Raw genomic sequence first — 14,325 nt, forward strand, 5'->3', positions numbered from 1 at the left:
AGGAGGGGCTGAGGTCCTGTGAGAGCAACCCGGAAGGCCGAGGCGCAGGCGTGCGTCTGGGCTAATCGCTCAGAGCCAGGCGGCAGGAGAGTAGGATTTGAACCCTCCGGCACTCGGAAGCTGGCTCAGGGAAGATGGTTATAAAGAGAAATACTAGAAAAGCAATTTCCTGCTAGCTTTATAGAAAACCTGTGGTTTGACCCTGACATTGAAGTCCTGATTATGTGGGCCACTCTTTATACCTCCCGCCTTGACTTAAACCCACCGTCAGCAGCAGAGGTGGGTCCTTGGAGGGCTTCGGGGCATGGGCAAAGGCGGGTCGGGTTCATCACTCAGCCTGCTGGCCTGGTGCCTTGGCCCTGGTGCATGCGCAGCTGAGGAAATGGGCCCGAGCGAAGGAAGTGTTCATGTTCAATCGTCCAGACAAAATCGACTCGCGACACTCCTCAGTCAATCCCTGGCTGAGCTGTGCTTTCCCTGCCTGGAGCAGCGAATGAGCTGGAGTGGCCTTGGACATCTGCCTTGGGAGCCCTGCACTGCAGTGTCTCTTTAAGGGCTCAGTGCGGTCTGGGCATAGTTGCTCTTGCCTGTAATCCCAGCACTTTGGGAGGCCAAGGCAGGTGGATCAGTTGAGGCCAGGAGTTTGAGACCAGCCTGGCCAACGTGGGGAAACCCCATCTCTACTAAAAATAGAAAAATTAGCTCGTCATGGTAGCACAGGCCTGTAGTCCCAGCTGCTTGGGAGGCTGAGGTGGGAGGATCGCTTGAACCTGGGAAGCGAAGGTTGCAGTGAGCTGAGATCACGTCACTGTACTCCAGCCTGGTTGATGCACTGAGACTGTCTCTCACACACACACACAAAGACCTCGGCGCAGGGGCCCTGGTGATGGCCTGGGAAGCCTCTCAGTGTTGATGATGACCGTCAAGTTAGACCAGTTTTTTTTTTTTTTTGAGATGGAGTTTCACTATTGTTGCCCAGGCTGGAGTGCAATGGCACGATCTCCGCTCACTGCAACCTCCACCTCCCGAGTTCAAGCGATTCTCCTGCCTCAGCCTCCTGAGTAGCTGGGATTACAGGCCTGTACCACCACACCCAGCTAATTTTGTATTTTTAGTAGAGATGGGGTTTCACCATGTTGGTCAGGCTAGTCTCAAACTCCCGACCTCAGGTGATCCACCCGCCTCAGCCTCTCAAAGTGCCAGGATTATAGGTGTGAGCCACCGTGCCCGACGACAGACCAGTTTTTTGTTTTTGTTTTTTTTTTGAGACGGAGTCTCGCTCTGTTGCCCAAACTGGAGTGCAGTGGCCGGATCTCAGCTCACTGCAAGCTCCGCCTTTCGGGTTCACGCCATTCTCCTGCCTCAGCCTCCCAAGTAGTTGGGACTACAGGTGCCCGCCACCTTGCCCGGCTAGTTTTTTGTATATTTTAGTAGAGACGGGGTTTCACCGGGTTAGCCAGGATGGTCTCGATCTCCTGACCTTGTGATCTGCCCGTCTCGGCCTCCCAAAGTGCTGGGAACAGACAGACCAGTTTTAATGCAGATGCAGACGTCCCTGAGTCTCGGTCTCCTCATCTGTAAAATGGGCGATAAAGGACCACCATCCCGCTAGAATGGTTATTGGATCTGACCAGCTAATGGGTCCCTGGTGGGCTGGTGTGTAGAGTTATGCAGGTGACATTGATGTGTGCAGGAATAAGGGGTCGAGGCCAGATGCTAAGTTCCACCTGCATGCTTGTTTTTGGAAGAGATGCCTCTGGAAGTGAGGGTTGCCACCTAAGCAGCAGTGACTGTCCTTGGAGACCCCGGACACCTTGGAAGGCTTCGTGGACTCTCTGCTGCTTGATGGGAAAGCAGGGCCCTTTGAGAGGTGTCAGCAGTCAGAGGGCACCTAAGGGCGCTTCCTAGACATTCATTCATTTGTTCATTCATTAATTCATTGGTTCATTTGTTCGTCTACCAGATACTGAGCCCCTGCGATGGGCTAGGCATTGTCCAGGGTATTTGGGACCCAGAGGGTGCAAACGGCCTCAACTCCTGTCCCCGTGAGCCCCTGGCCAGCCTGTCACCCAGGGTCACCTGTTTATCTACCTGATGGGCCCCAAATTTGATCCATTCCATCAAGCTGCATCTGTTGAATAGTAATCAAGCTATTTTAAGTGGCTTTTGGAATGAGCTTGGCATAAATAAAACAGGAAATTAATTTGTTTCCCCATTTTTTATTGATCAAAGACATCCTCAGCTGCCAGTCAGAGCTTCTGATGAGCACGGCGCAGCAGCGTGGCCCCAGGGAGTCAGTGCCACTCCAGCCGGAAGCAGAGCAGCCGGGCGTGCAGTCAGTCTCTGCTAAGCACAGTGTTAGTAACACTTGTTGAAGTATTTCAAGAAATCGCACTATGTCTGTGAGTACTTCCTGGAGCCTTTGCTGCAGAGCGTGGAGGCCGCACACGGAGACCCCGACTTGCTCAGAAAGACCCAAGGGCTTGAAAAGAGAGTGCCTGTTCTCCTGAGGCCCAAAAGCTGTGGTGTCCTGTTTCTTTGGGGGGTGTAGTGCCCAGATTCCCTTTTGCAGCAAGGGGCACATGGGGCGGGAGTCTTCACCTCCCAGTTGCTGGGCTGCTCTGGCCATGAGCAAAGAGCCTGAGGCCGGGCCCTTGAAGTCCCTTGTCGGCCTGTGTCCCTCCCCTAGTCCCTGGCACCTGCCTTGAGGAGCTCTGCTACGAACTAAAGGCCAGCGGGGTGGTGGGCTAACAGCTCTAGGGTGGGACCATGGTGATGAAGGGCCCAGGTTCTCGTGCGGTGTGGGTGCTCCTCAGCTCCAGCCAACTGTGTCCCCCCAACCCCCTGCCGGCTCTTCCAGTGACCAATGTCTCAGGGGATTTCTGGACTTCCCCAGTGAGATGGCCCCAGTACAGTCTCTTTTTATTTTGAGTGAGAGTTCCAGCATCGTGGAAATCAGAGGGCAGGGTTCTCCTTGCCCATTTTACAGATTGAGAAACTGAGGTACAGAGAAGCTGTGTGGCTGTTGAGGAGGAGCAGGCCTGGGTTGTCCCCACCTGCAGCACCTGCTGTGGGGTCTGCACTGGAATGTGGCTGTGTGCAAGAGGCCGGGTCGGGGAGGTGGGACTGTGCGGGACAGGAGTGGGTGGTTCAGGGATGCCAGCCAGAGGCCTGGGAGAAGTCCTGCCTGTTGGTGACAATCTACATGGATGGGGAAGGTTGGGCCAGGCGATCTGGAGACCCCAGCTTGGGGCTTTCCCTGTGGGACCCCACCTCCAGCTGAGTGTCACTCCTGGGACTAAGGACACCCGGGCCCCTGACCTTCCTGGTGGGGCAGCCGAAGGGATTTTCCCGGGGATGGGCCTGCCAGAGGCTGGGGGCATCCTGAGAGGTACTGGGCCTGGGTTCAGATTGTGGGTCGCCTGCCTTCTGGTGCCTCCTTTTCCACATCTGCAAACGAGGGGGCTCAAAATACAAGTTGTTTGTGGGGACGGAGCAAATGTGGATGTGAAAGTGCTAGCGGGCTGTGAAACGGGGCATGCATGCTAGTTAGTTATTGTATGCCGATCAACCAGTTCAGCCCCCTCCTCTCTGGCCTCATTCCCAAGCCTTGGTTTCTGTGGGTGGGGCCTGCCCCTCAAGCCCAAAGGCCAGGCTCCTACACTCAGCACCTCCCCATCTCCTCTGAACAGACCGGGTTTTCCTCAAAGTGCTGTTCCTCAAAGTCATCTTAAAAAAGGAAAAAAAATAACGAGATTTCCCTGCCCAGAAACCCACAGATGGGATAAGGCCAGCAGTCTGGCCTTGGGGGTCAAACCATCCCAGATCTGTTGTTAGCTCGGTTACATCCTTGCTAGTGACCTTGGGCAGGCCAGGTGACCTCCTGAAACCTCAGTTTCCTCATCTATAAATTAGGAATTGCTGCGGTGACGCAAGGGAGCTCTTAGTCAAGTGCCTGGCCTTCTGGAAAACCTGGCGACCGTGGAGCGCCTGTGATCACTGTGAGTCAGCGCACCGAGATGCGCAGCCAGTCGTGGCTGGAAGGACCTGGAGCTCTGTGCCAGAGCCTGATGCGCAGCCAGTCATGGCCAGAAGGACCTGGAGCTCTGTGCCAGAGCCTCACTGTGCAGATGAGGAGACTTGCCTGAGCTCTCCTGGGAGGAGGGAGCAGCGAGGGTCACCTCTCATAAAGGTCAGCCCTGCCCCACCTTCCTCCTGCGTGGTCCAGCTGGGGCCGGGGAGTCAGCTCCTGAGACTGTGTGGCACCTGCCTTGAAGATGCAGGCCTTGTGCCACCATCCTTGGTGAGACAGGACTTTCTCGCATCTCCTTAGGCAGGGACCTGCTGCCCTTTCGCATCCTGGCCACTCCTTTTGCCCCGGAATCCTGGGCCTACCCATGAGCTCACTGCTTGGAGCCTTGGTTGTCTGTCTGTGCAATGGGCCCGTGCACACCTCGCAGGCTGTGCAGGTGGTGAGTGAGTTGGCTGCAGGTGGTGAGTGCATTGGCTGTTGGTGCACGTTGGCATCCACCCTGCCTGTGGTCATCATCAAGCTCTGCCATTACTCCATCCCCATCGCCCAGGGGTTGATGCCCAAGCCACCTGTGTCCAAACTGCAACTCCCCAGCTGAGGCCTGCTGGCTGTGTGACTCAGGCAAGTAGATTTGCCTCCCCTGGCTTAGTTTCCCCTTTTGTAGCCCTCTCAGGGCATGCCAGCTAGATGCCAGCTCTGGAGGGCGGGGCAGGCCTGTCCTGTGTCCCACTCCAGCACTGCCGGTGACCCGTTGCCAGTAAGGGGCAGTGGAAGGGCTCACATAGGCTGAAGGGCACCCCTGCTCTTGGTGGGCTGCCGTGGGTTCTGCAGGGCAGACAGGCCTGTCCCTGCCATTATGTCCCCATCACGGTAGATTGTTTCAGAGACCCTAAAGAGACGTGACCGTCCTGTGAGCATGTAAGCGTGGCCATGAAACTTGCCCTCCAGGGTGCCCTCGGGCGTCATCTGTGGCTCAGACCCTGGGTCCTGGCTCTGGGGTCTTGGCTCTCTGGCCCTGCCCTGCCTGTCCTGTCTGTGATGCCCCGCCCTGGCGCCTTGCAAGAGCTGAAGGACAGTGCAGCTGAGCCTGGGGAGGTGGGCGGCTGGGCATGGAGCCTGTGTCACCACACTAATCCGATTTCAGCCTGATTAGATCCGCGGCTGCCGGTGAATGGGCTGGAGAGAAAGGGGCTGACATTTCCAGGGCACAGTACACGCCGCCTCTCATTGCAGCGGCAGGGCCTGGACAAGGGATTCTTAGGGCCCAGGGGCAGGAGCCCTCCCTGCAGTCTGGGGCTGTGGACAGTGGGAGGTGGGGTAGCCCATGCCCGCTCAGAGTGCCCTAAGCAAACACAGTGGGGACCCCATAGCCGCCAGCCTGGAGGAGAGGCCACTCACCCTGGGACCCTTGTCACAGGGCTTGTTTTCTGGGGACAGACCCTTGCTGTGACCACTCAGCTGGACTTACAGTCCAGGATGCTGGGGCAAGCAGTGGCTGCCTTTGTGGGGGGGGGGTCCCGAAGGCCAGGTTGGATCAATGAGAGAGAATGCCACTTGCTCCTGCAGCCACAGGTGACAGCTGAAGCCAGCCCCCACAGCTTGAGCATGGACAGGGGACTTTTCACCTGGCGCTGACCACCATCTGGGCCTCCCTTACCCACTGTCCCTCGGCCTGTGTCCTCAATGGGCCCCTGTGGCCAAGACGCACTTGCGGCAACCTCAGCCTTGGGTCCAGTCCCTGCCAACCGTCGGGGTCTCTGTCTAGAACCTGGACCTTGAGGTTCTGATTGGCTCCAGGGCGACTACAGACCTTGCAGACTGGGCCACCGAGGAAAGGGGCTCAGGGATGGCAGGAGGGACCTGGTGCCTGCTCACACACCCGTCCTCTCAGAGGGCCTTGGCCCTGGCCAATGCCGACGTAGCTTCATTCTTGGCGCTGCTGCCCTCTGATCAGGTGCCCGCGTCCTTAACGCTCTGTGCCTCAGTTTCCCTTCGTGGAAAATGGGATGAACTGTAGAAAGCACAGGAAACGCTCACTGAAGGGAGGCCGGGCCCTGTGCGGCCTCCTTCGAGGTGGAGGCTGACGTGGTGCACAGGCTTCGTCCCGGTCTCTGTCATCCCTGTCCATATGGTCCCTGTTCCTGCCATCTGCATCAGCCTGTGTGGCTCAGTTTTGCAGAGACCACCCTGGGTTGGGCCCAGAGCTGCACCAGGAGGACTTCTTAAAGGTTAGGGTGACCAGAGTGGCCACGAGTGGGGCCGGGCCAGGCACAGCAGTTGCTGGGCCCACGGGAAAGGGGTGCTCTGGCCCCATCCTGCGCCCGAAAGGAAGCCTGGGCCTGGCCGGCTGTGATTATGGATAGGATCTGTGTAATTAACTCTAAACTTGGGAGGCTGAGGAAGAATGAAAATAAATGCTTCGTGGAAATTACAGACGAGCCATATGCAAAAAATAGTCGCGCCGGGCTGGAAGCCGCAGCGCACGCGGCAGTACAGACGAGCGAGAGGGTGCAGCTCCTTCCCCGGCGCAGGCCCACTCCCAGCTCCAGTGTCTGGCGCTGCCCTCACCAAGCGCCATGGACGTGGTGGCTTTAAGCAGCAGAACCTTATTATTCCTAGGGCTGCAGACCAGAAGCCTGAATTAACTGTGTGCAGCAGCAACAGTTCCTTCTGGGGCCTCCAGGGAGAACCCGTCCCACGCCCTCTCCTGCTTCTGTCAGCAGTGGCCACCCTTGGTGTGGCTGGCCCACAGCTGCATCACTCCCAGTTGCTAAGGAAAGGGGCCCATCGTCACATGCCCTCCTCGTGGGTCTGTGTCTCCATGTCTCTCTGTCTCTCTTCTAATTAATCTTTTTATTGTGGTAAAATACACATAACATAAAACTCGGCATCTTCTCCAGTTTTTCTCTAGGCCACTGTCCAGTAGCGTCAAACACATTCACTTTGTTGGCAGGCGCCACCACCACCATCCACAGGACTCTCTCATCTTCCCAAGCGAGAGCTCTGTTCCCCACAAAACCACAACACCCTGTCGCCCAGACCTTCGAGGGCGCCCGCCATTCTGCTTTCTCTCCCTGTGGATCTGACGACTCCGGGGGCCTCATGAAAGTGGAACCATGGCCGGGCACGGTGGCTCATGCCTGTAATCCCAGCACTTTGGGAGGCCGAGGCAGGCGGATCACCTGAGGTCGAGAGTTGGAGACCAGCCTGACCAACATGGAGAAACTCCATCTCTACTAAAAATACAAAAATTAGCCGGGCTTGGTGGCACATGCCTGTAATCCCAGCTACTCAGGAACCTCAGGCAGGAGAATTGCTTGAACCCAGGAGGCAGAGGTCGTGGTGAGCTGAGATCGCGCCATTATACTCCAGCCTGGGCAACAAGGGTGAAATTCCGTCTCAAAAAAAAAAATCACACAGGATTTGTCCTTTCGTGTCTATATTCTTCAGAATTAACAGGTCGTGGCCGGGCGCGGTGGCTCAAGCCTGTAATCCCAGCACTTTGGGAGGCTGAGACGGGCGGATCACAAGGTCAGGAGATCGAGACCATCCTGGCTAACACGGTGAAACCCCATCTCTACTAAAATACAAAAAACTAGCCGGGCGAGGTGGCGGGCGCCTGTAGTCCCAGCTACTCGGGAGGCTGAGGCAGGAGAATGGCGTAAACCCGGGAGGCGGAGCTTGCAGTGAGCTGAGATCCGGCCACTGCACTCCAGCCCGGGCGAGAGCAAGACTCCGTCTCAAAAAAAAAAAAAAAAAAAAAAAAAAGAATTAACAGGTCATGAAAAACAAAGATCATGGAGTGTTTTAGATCCACATTGTCTAAACTAGCAGTTACTAGCCACATGTAGCTTTAAAATTTAATTTAAAATTAGCAATCCAGTTTTTCAGTAGCCCCCTTTTTTTTTTTTTTTTTTTTTTTTTTTTTTTTTTTTGAGACAGAGTCTCGCTCTGTCACCCAGGCTGGAGTGCAGTGGTGCGATCTTGGCTTACTGCAACCTCCACCTCCTGGGTGCAAGTGATTCTCTTGCCGCAGCCTCCCGAGTAGCTGGGACTACAGGCATGAGCCACCGTGCCTGGGTAATTTTTGTATTTTTAGTAGAGACGAGGTTTCACCATGTTGGGAAGGCTAGTCTTGAACTCCTGACCTCAGGTGATCCTCCTGCCTCAGCCTCCCAAAGTGCTGAGGTTACAGGTGTGAGCCACTGCACCCGGCCTTACTAGCCACATTTCAAGTTTTCGGTGGGCACAGGCATCTAGTGGCTGCCCCACTGGACGGCACATGGATAGAACATTCCTATCGTTCCAGAAAATCCTGTTGGAGAAGATTGTACCAGATTAATGGAGACTGAAGAGGCATGGCGGCGTACACTGTGTGTGAACCCAGATTGGAACGTGGGCCAGTTTTTTTTTTTTTCTTTTAACTATAAAGGACATTTTGGTTGTGCTTTATGTATTAAGGAAATGCAAGTAAGGTCTATAGATAAGATAACCATGTGGGGTCCATGTTAGTTTCCTGGTTTTGCCATAGGTACTGTGATTATGGAAGAGGATGTCCTTGTTCTTAGGAAATACACACTCAGTATTTAGGGATGAAGGAGTACCATTACTGCAGTTAATCTCGAGTGTTCAGAAACACACACACACACACACACACACACACACACACACACACACACTATAGGATAAAACAAATGAATCTGTTGTCTATGAATAGCCGCCGACCCCTGCCAGGATGGGAGGAGTGGCCTGAGGCAGAGGGGGCTGGGGTGAGCACTGCCTGCTGTGAGGCAGAGGAAGGGGCTGGCAGGGGCGTGTGTCCTGGCTGAGAGACCCTGCACTCCCAGGGCATTCTCAGTGCTGCTTACTTCACGCTCTTAGGCTCTGATTCTGACCTGCACTATATCTAAATCTGTCCATTCCTCTCAATTTCCAGTGAGCAGGGGCAGGCTCTCTGAACTTCTCTTGGAGCTGGGTAGTTTGTCGGTAGGGGACGGTTACTGATGAGGATGACAATCCCGGGCTCTTCTTGGGCCATGTGTGCCATGGCTTCCCCTTGTGCATCCCTATGCTGAGCTGGACTGGGGGGCTGACAGCTCCCACACCCCACTGCCCACTCTGGTCATCAGGGCACGTGATTAACCCTGTGAGGCAGGTGGCGGTGGGAAACCAGGCCTGGTCTGGCCACTCTCCCTGGTCTCCCTGCTGGAGTCAGCAGACAGGATTCCAACCCGGGCCTGAGTGACTCCACAGCCTGCCCCCCCGGGCCATCTCACCTGCTCCCTTGTAAGTTTGCTTACCAGCTATTTCTCCACGAAGACTGGGCAGATGGCCATTCCGCCCCGCCAAGCCTGCCGTCCCTGTGGCACGTCAGGCGCGGTGAGGGCCGAGAGCTCACTGGTTGGCAGTGGGCCGAGAGGAGATGGCCCACGCGTTGATTTGGGATTTCTGGCTTTTGTGCTCCCTCCACCCTTCCACTGTGGTTGGCACCTGCCACTCTCTGGGTCCTCCACGGCTTCCTGGGGGTGGCCCCTGGCTGTTGGCTTTGTCACCCGTGAGTAGGAAGGATGTGTTGGTGTTGTCAGAAGCCTCGTGTGTGTGCGCACGCCTGTGCATGTGCCCACGTGAGCATGCACCAGCCATTCTTGTTGACTCAAGGCTGCCATATTCTGCTTCAGCCGTGACTGTCGGCCTTGACGTGTGCTGGGTGTGCTTGGGAGGGCTGGGTTGGATGGCATGGAGGGTGCTGCCTTGCCGCCCTGACCAACCGTTATGGGGAGTGGTGTGTCTTCTGAATGCAAAGGCCTTGGGGGTTTTGCAGCTGTGTGGTGAGGAGGCCGGGGGCAGTGGTGGTTACACACTTGGACGTGGGGCCGGGCTGTCTGCTTCCATCCAGGCCTGGCTTCCCACCCAACAGCCTTGGGATGGGGGGGTTTCGTCGTCTCTCTGAGCCCATTTCCTCCTTGAGAAAACAGGAATGAGCTTGGATGTGCTGGCACATGGGAGCCAGAGCTTGCTGCTGTTGCTGTTATGGTTTTTTACAGAGCTTACAGTTTTAATAAGTTTTTCCCTACCCTTTGTTTTCTCTCTCTAGTTCCTGTGTTTGAAGAACATACGGACCTTCCTGAAAGTCTGCCATGATAAATTCGGATTAAGGAACAGCGAGCTGTTTGACCCCTTTGACCTCTTCGATGTGCGAGACTTTGGAAAGGTGAGCAGTCACTTTCTCCAGCCCCAGTTGCCCAGCCGTGGTGGCCGATTTGCCGGCTCAGTGGCAGGTGGGGCAGATCCATGGAGCAGCCTGACTGGCTCCAGCACAGAGTCAGTGGATTTCTGCATCCTCGTGTCCGGGAGGTGCAGGCAGGTTGTGTTACAAACAGGAAGGTGTGGAAGCCAGATTTGTGTGTGTCAGGGCTGGAACAGTGGGATGGCCCGTTTCTCTCTCCAGTCAGGGTGAGGCCAGGCGTGGTGAATTCAGGCGGGTGGGGGAAGAGCAGAGTGCAGACAACCCTGGCCCTTCGGTTCTAGCCAGAGGACCCTGAGCATTTACCTCCTGCCCTGAATCTCTATTCTTCCTCTGAGAATGGGCCATCTCAGGGACGCTGGGAAAAGCGTCTACTTTGTGCTCTGTGAATGGATTCTCTCGGTTATCCCGGGACAAGCAGAGCTGTTTCTGACTCCACGCAGGTGTTGGGCAAAGAGGGGGTGATTCTCCAGTGGTGACCCCGGGAAGTGTCTGTGTTCTCAGGAAGCCTCACGTGGTACCAGTCCTGCAGGAGCCCGGCTGATGCACATGACGGGACCCTGAGGCTGGCAGGTGCAAAGGGCCCGGGAGGCTGTAGTTCATTGGTGGCCTCCTGGTTGTCATGCGCGTCCGTGTGAAGAGACCACCAAACAGGCTTTGTGTGAGCAAGAAAGCTTTTTAATCACCTGGGTGCAGGCAGGCTGAGTCCGAATAGAGTCAGCGAAGGGAGATAGGGGTGGGGCCGTTTTATAGGATTTGGGTAGGTAAAGGAAAATTACAGTCAAAGGGGGTTGTTCTCTGGCGGGCAGGAATGGAGGTCACAAGCTGCTCAGTGGGGGAGTTTTCTGAGCCAGGATGAGCCAGGAAAAGGACTTCCACAAGGTAATGTCATCACTTAAGGCAAGGACCGGCCATTTTCACTTCTTTTGTGGTGAAATGTCATCAGTTAGGGCAGGGGCAGGGCATTTTCACTTCTTTTGCCATTCCTCAGTTACTTCAGGCCATCTGGTCATATACGTGCAAGTCACAGGGGATGTGATGGCTTGGCTTGGGCTCAGAGGCCTGACACTTGTGAGCCTGGGCACAGAGGGACTCAGGGGCCACCTGCCTTCCAGAGCCCAGCAGCTCCACGGTTACTCTTTTTTTTTTTTTTTGAAACGGAGTCTGGCTCTGTCGCCCAGGCTGGAGTGCAGTGGCCGGATCTCAGCTCACTGCAAGCTCCGCCTCCCAGGTTCACGCCATTCTCCTGCCTCAGCCTCCCGAGTAGCTGGGACTACAGGCACCCGCCACCTCACCCAGCTAGTTTTTTTGTATTTTAGTAGAGACGGGGTTTCACCGTGTTAGCCAGGATGGTCTTGATCTCCTGACCTCGTGATCCACCCGTCTCGGCCTCCCAAAGTGCTGGGATTACAGGCTTGAGCCACCGCGCCCGGCCCACGGTTACTCTTTTTAAATGGATGGGATCAGGGCCGCGATCGCTTCCTGGTGGATCGGGGGCTGGACGCCGGAGGTGCTGACAGTGACCGACGAGGCCCCAGGCCCCTGCCTGCTGTTGGGCTGCTTCTAGGAGACACTGCTTCCTGGACCACCAGGAGAGTGGATTTCCACCTGCCGATGGGAAATAACAAGATATTTACTGCCTGGTTTATTTGCACATCATTATCAGGGACTTGGTGACTAAGGAAATGCTCTGTGAATGCATGATTTGTGAGGTGCAGAGGGAATTCGGGTTTGCAGTGGCGCGTGCTGAGAAGTCAGTTCCAAGAGGAGCGTGTGGAAGTGCTGCTCGGCCTCAGGTGAGGACCTGGAACAAGGGCGTTCCAGGAGCCACTGGACCTGGCGCTCCCCTTTCTCGCTCCTGGAATTCTCTAGACGTGAGATCCGGGGACCTCTTCATGAGCACATCTCTGTGTAATCATCCAGTTCTTAGAAGATTGTCTCTCTTAAATGACTCACTGAGGCCCCCCTGCAGCAACGCACGTGCCTGGGAGTTTGATGCCTGGTGGAGGCCCATGGGTCCTGCTGTCCAGGGCTTGCCTGCTGGCCTAGAGTCAGGGAGGCTTAAATGGCCTGGGCTGGTTTCCTTTCCTGTAAGTGGCTTCTCAATTATTACAGATTTGTTTTGAAATGGTTTGGAACTCTCTCCCACTCCTTCCTTGCAAACAGCAGAGATGAATTTGCCTGCAGGGCCCTGGGTAATGGAGAGGCTGATGGTTCTGGACTTAGAGAAGAGCCTTCAGAACACACACACACACACACACACACGCACACACACTCTTGCACCAACCCCATACATGTTCACACTCAGGCTCAGACACACACAGCTCACATACACACACACACTCATTCACAGACATACAGTCTCACACACACACATTCACACAGACACCCATGGACACACCACACGCAAACGCACATACACACATTTGAACCCATCTTCCATATTCACACCCACACCCAGACACACACAACTTACACACATTCATAGACGTATCGTCACCCATACACGTTCACACAGACATCCACGGACAGCCCCACAGCACAGACGTATCACACACATTCACACACACATAGTCTCGCATGTACACACGTACTTACACACGCAACTGGTTTTTATAATAACTGTAGAGAGAAAAATACAGGAGAACCCTGGCCAAACCTAATTCTTGGCCAACAGTTAAAATGTAGCATATTCAGTATATAATTTCATTTTGCTTTTAATTTGCTATGGCGGAACGCAGTGATGTAAGACGTACATAAATTTGGATTAAACTCTCATTATTCACTTTGCCAGCTGTGTGGCCAAGCAGTTTGCAAATGGGCAGCCCTTGCCATCGTCCGTGATTTCCAGTGAGGCGGCTGCAGCTCTGAGGGGCCGCAGAGGGGGCTTCTCGCGCCGGCCTCTGGTCTCCCCATGTCTCACCGTGGCGGTCAGTGGTGGTGCTGGCCAAGCTGTGGCATTTCTTGTGGGGAGCTGGGAGTAGACGGCGGGTTTGGACCATGAGTCATGGTGTGGAGTGCTGGGAATGGAGGTGATGTCACCGTGCAGACCCCCGGGCTGAGCTGAGGAGCCTGGGTGAGGCCCACAGGAGGTGTTCGTGAAGCACAGGTCACTGCTGCTGCTGCCCCCACTGGTCGCTTGAAACATGTCCAGACTTCACACAGTGATGGCAGCGCTTACCGTTTTTCTTTCCATTATTTTATTTGTAAAGATGCAATGGCTGGGCCGGGCGTGGTGGCTCACGCCTATAATCTCAGCACTTTGGAAGGCTGAGGTGGGTGGATCGTTTGAAGTTAGGAGTTTGAAACCAGTCTGGTCAACATGGTGAAACCCTGTCTCTAATAAAAATACAAAAATCAGCTGGGTGTGGTGGTGGGCGTATGTAATCCCAGCTACTTGGGAGACTGAGGCAGGAGAGTTGCTTGAGCCCAGGAGGTGAAGGTTGGAGTGAGCAGAGATCATACCACTGCACTTTAGCCTGAGTGAGAGTGAGACTGTCTTAAAAAAAAAAAAAAAAAAAAAAAAGACACAATGGCCGCACCTTTTGGAGACAGAGCAGGTGGCTGAGCACGTGGACTTGGACCTCGGCTGGCTGGCTTTGAGTCCCAGCCCTGCCATCTCCAGGGTGCGGCCTCGGCCAAGTGAGTTAGCTTCTCTAAGTCCCATTTGTAAAATGGCGGTGACACTACCACCCTCAAAGGTCCCTTGAGTGGATCAAGCCATGTGTGCAGGGTCTCAGCACTGCATGTGCCCCGGGGCCCTGCCACTCTGGTCTCCGCATCTGAGCCACGCTCTTTGCCTCCTGGAGGCCGCGTGAATGTGGCCTGTGGTGTGTCAGGGACAGCTGGCTGGGGACCGGACCCCCTGGGACCGTGTGCTGGGTGCTGGTGCCCTTGGGAGCAATGGAGCCGGAGCCCACACTTGCCCTCCAGAGTGGGCCTGGCCTCGGCCCCGCCAGCCCTATTCTCCGTGGCGGTGCTTTCTTTTTCTTTTTTTTTGAGACAGAGTCTCGCTCTGTTGCCCAGGCTGGAGTGCAGTGGCCGGATC

The 14,325-nt window shown here is 55.3% G+C and overlaps 1 protein-coding gene across 1 annotated transcript in view; it reads left to right on the top strand.

The window, feature by feature from the left end:
• The first annotated feature begins 2,246 nt into the window (after positions 1-2,246).
• VAV2 (vav guanine nucleotide exchange factor 2) overlaps positions 2,247-14,325 on the top strand; it is a 192,278-nt gene continuing 180,199 nt past the window's right edge. The window contains 2 exon segments of the mRNA XM_017848951.1: positions 2,247-2,357; positions 10,128-10,244. Coding sequence (XP_017704440.1) covers positions 2,262-2,357; positions 10,128-10,244 — 213 coding nt within the window. The 5' untranslated portion in view covers positions 2,247-2,261.

The sequence above is a fragment of the Rhinopithecus bieti genome, unplaced genomic scaffold (genome assembly GCF_001698545.2).
Source record: "Rhinopithecus bieti isolate Rb0 unplaced genomic scaffold, ASM169854v2 scaffold_2205, whole genome shotgun sequence".
NCBI classification, from domain to species: domain Eukaryota; kingdom Metazoa; phylum Chordata; class Mammalia; order Primates; family Cercopithecidae; genus Rhinopithecus; species Rhinopithecus bieti.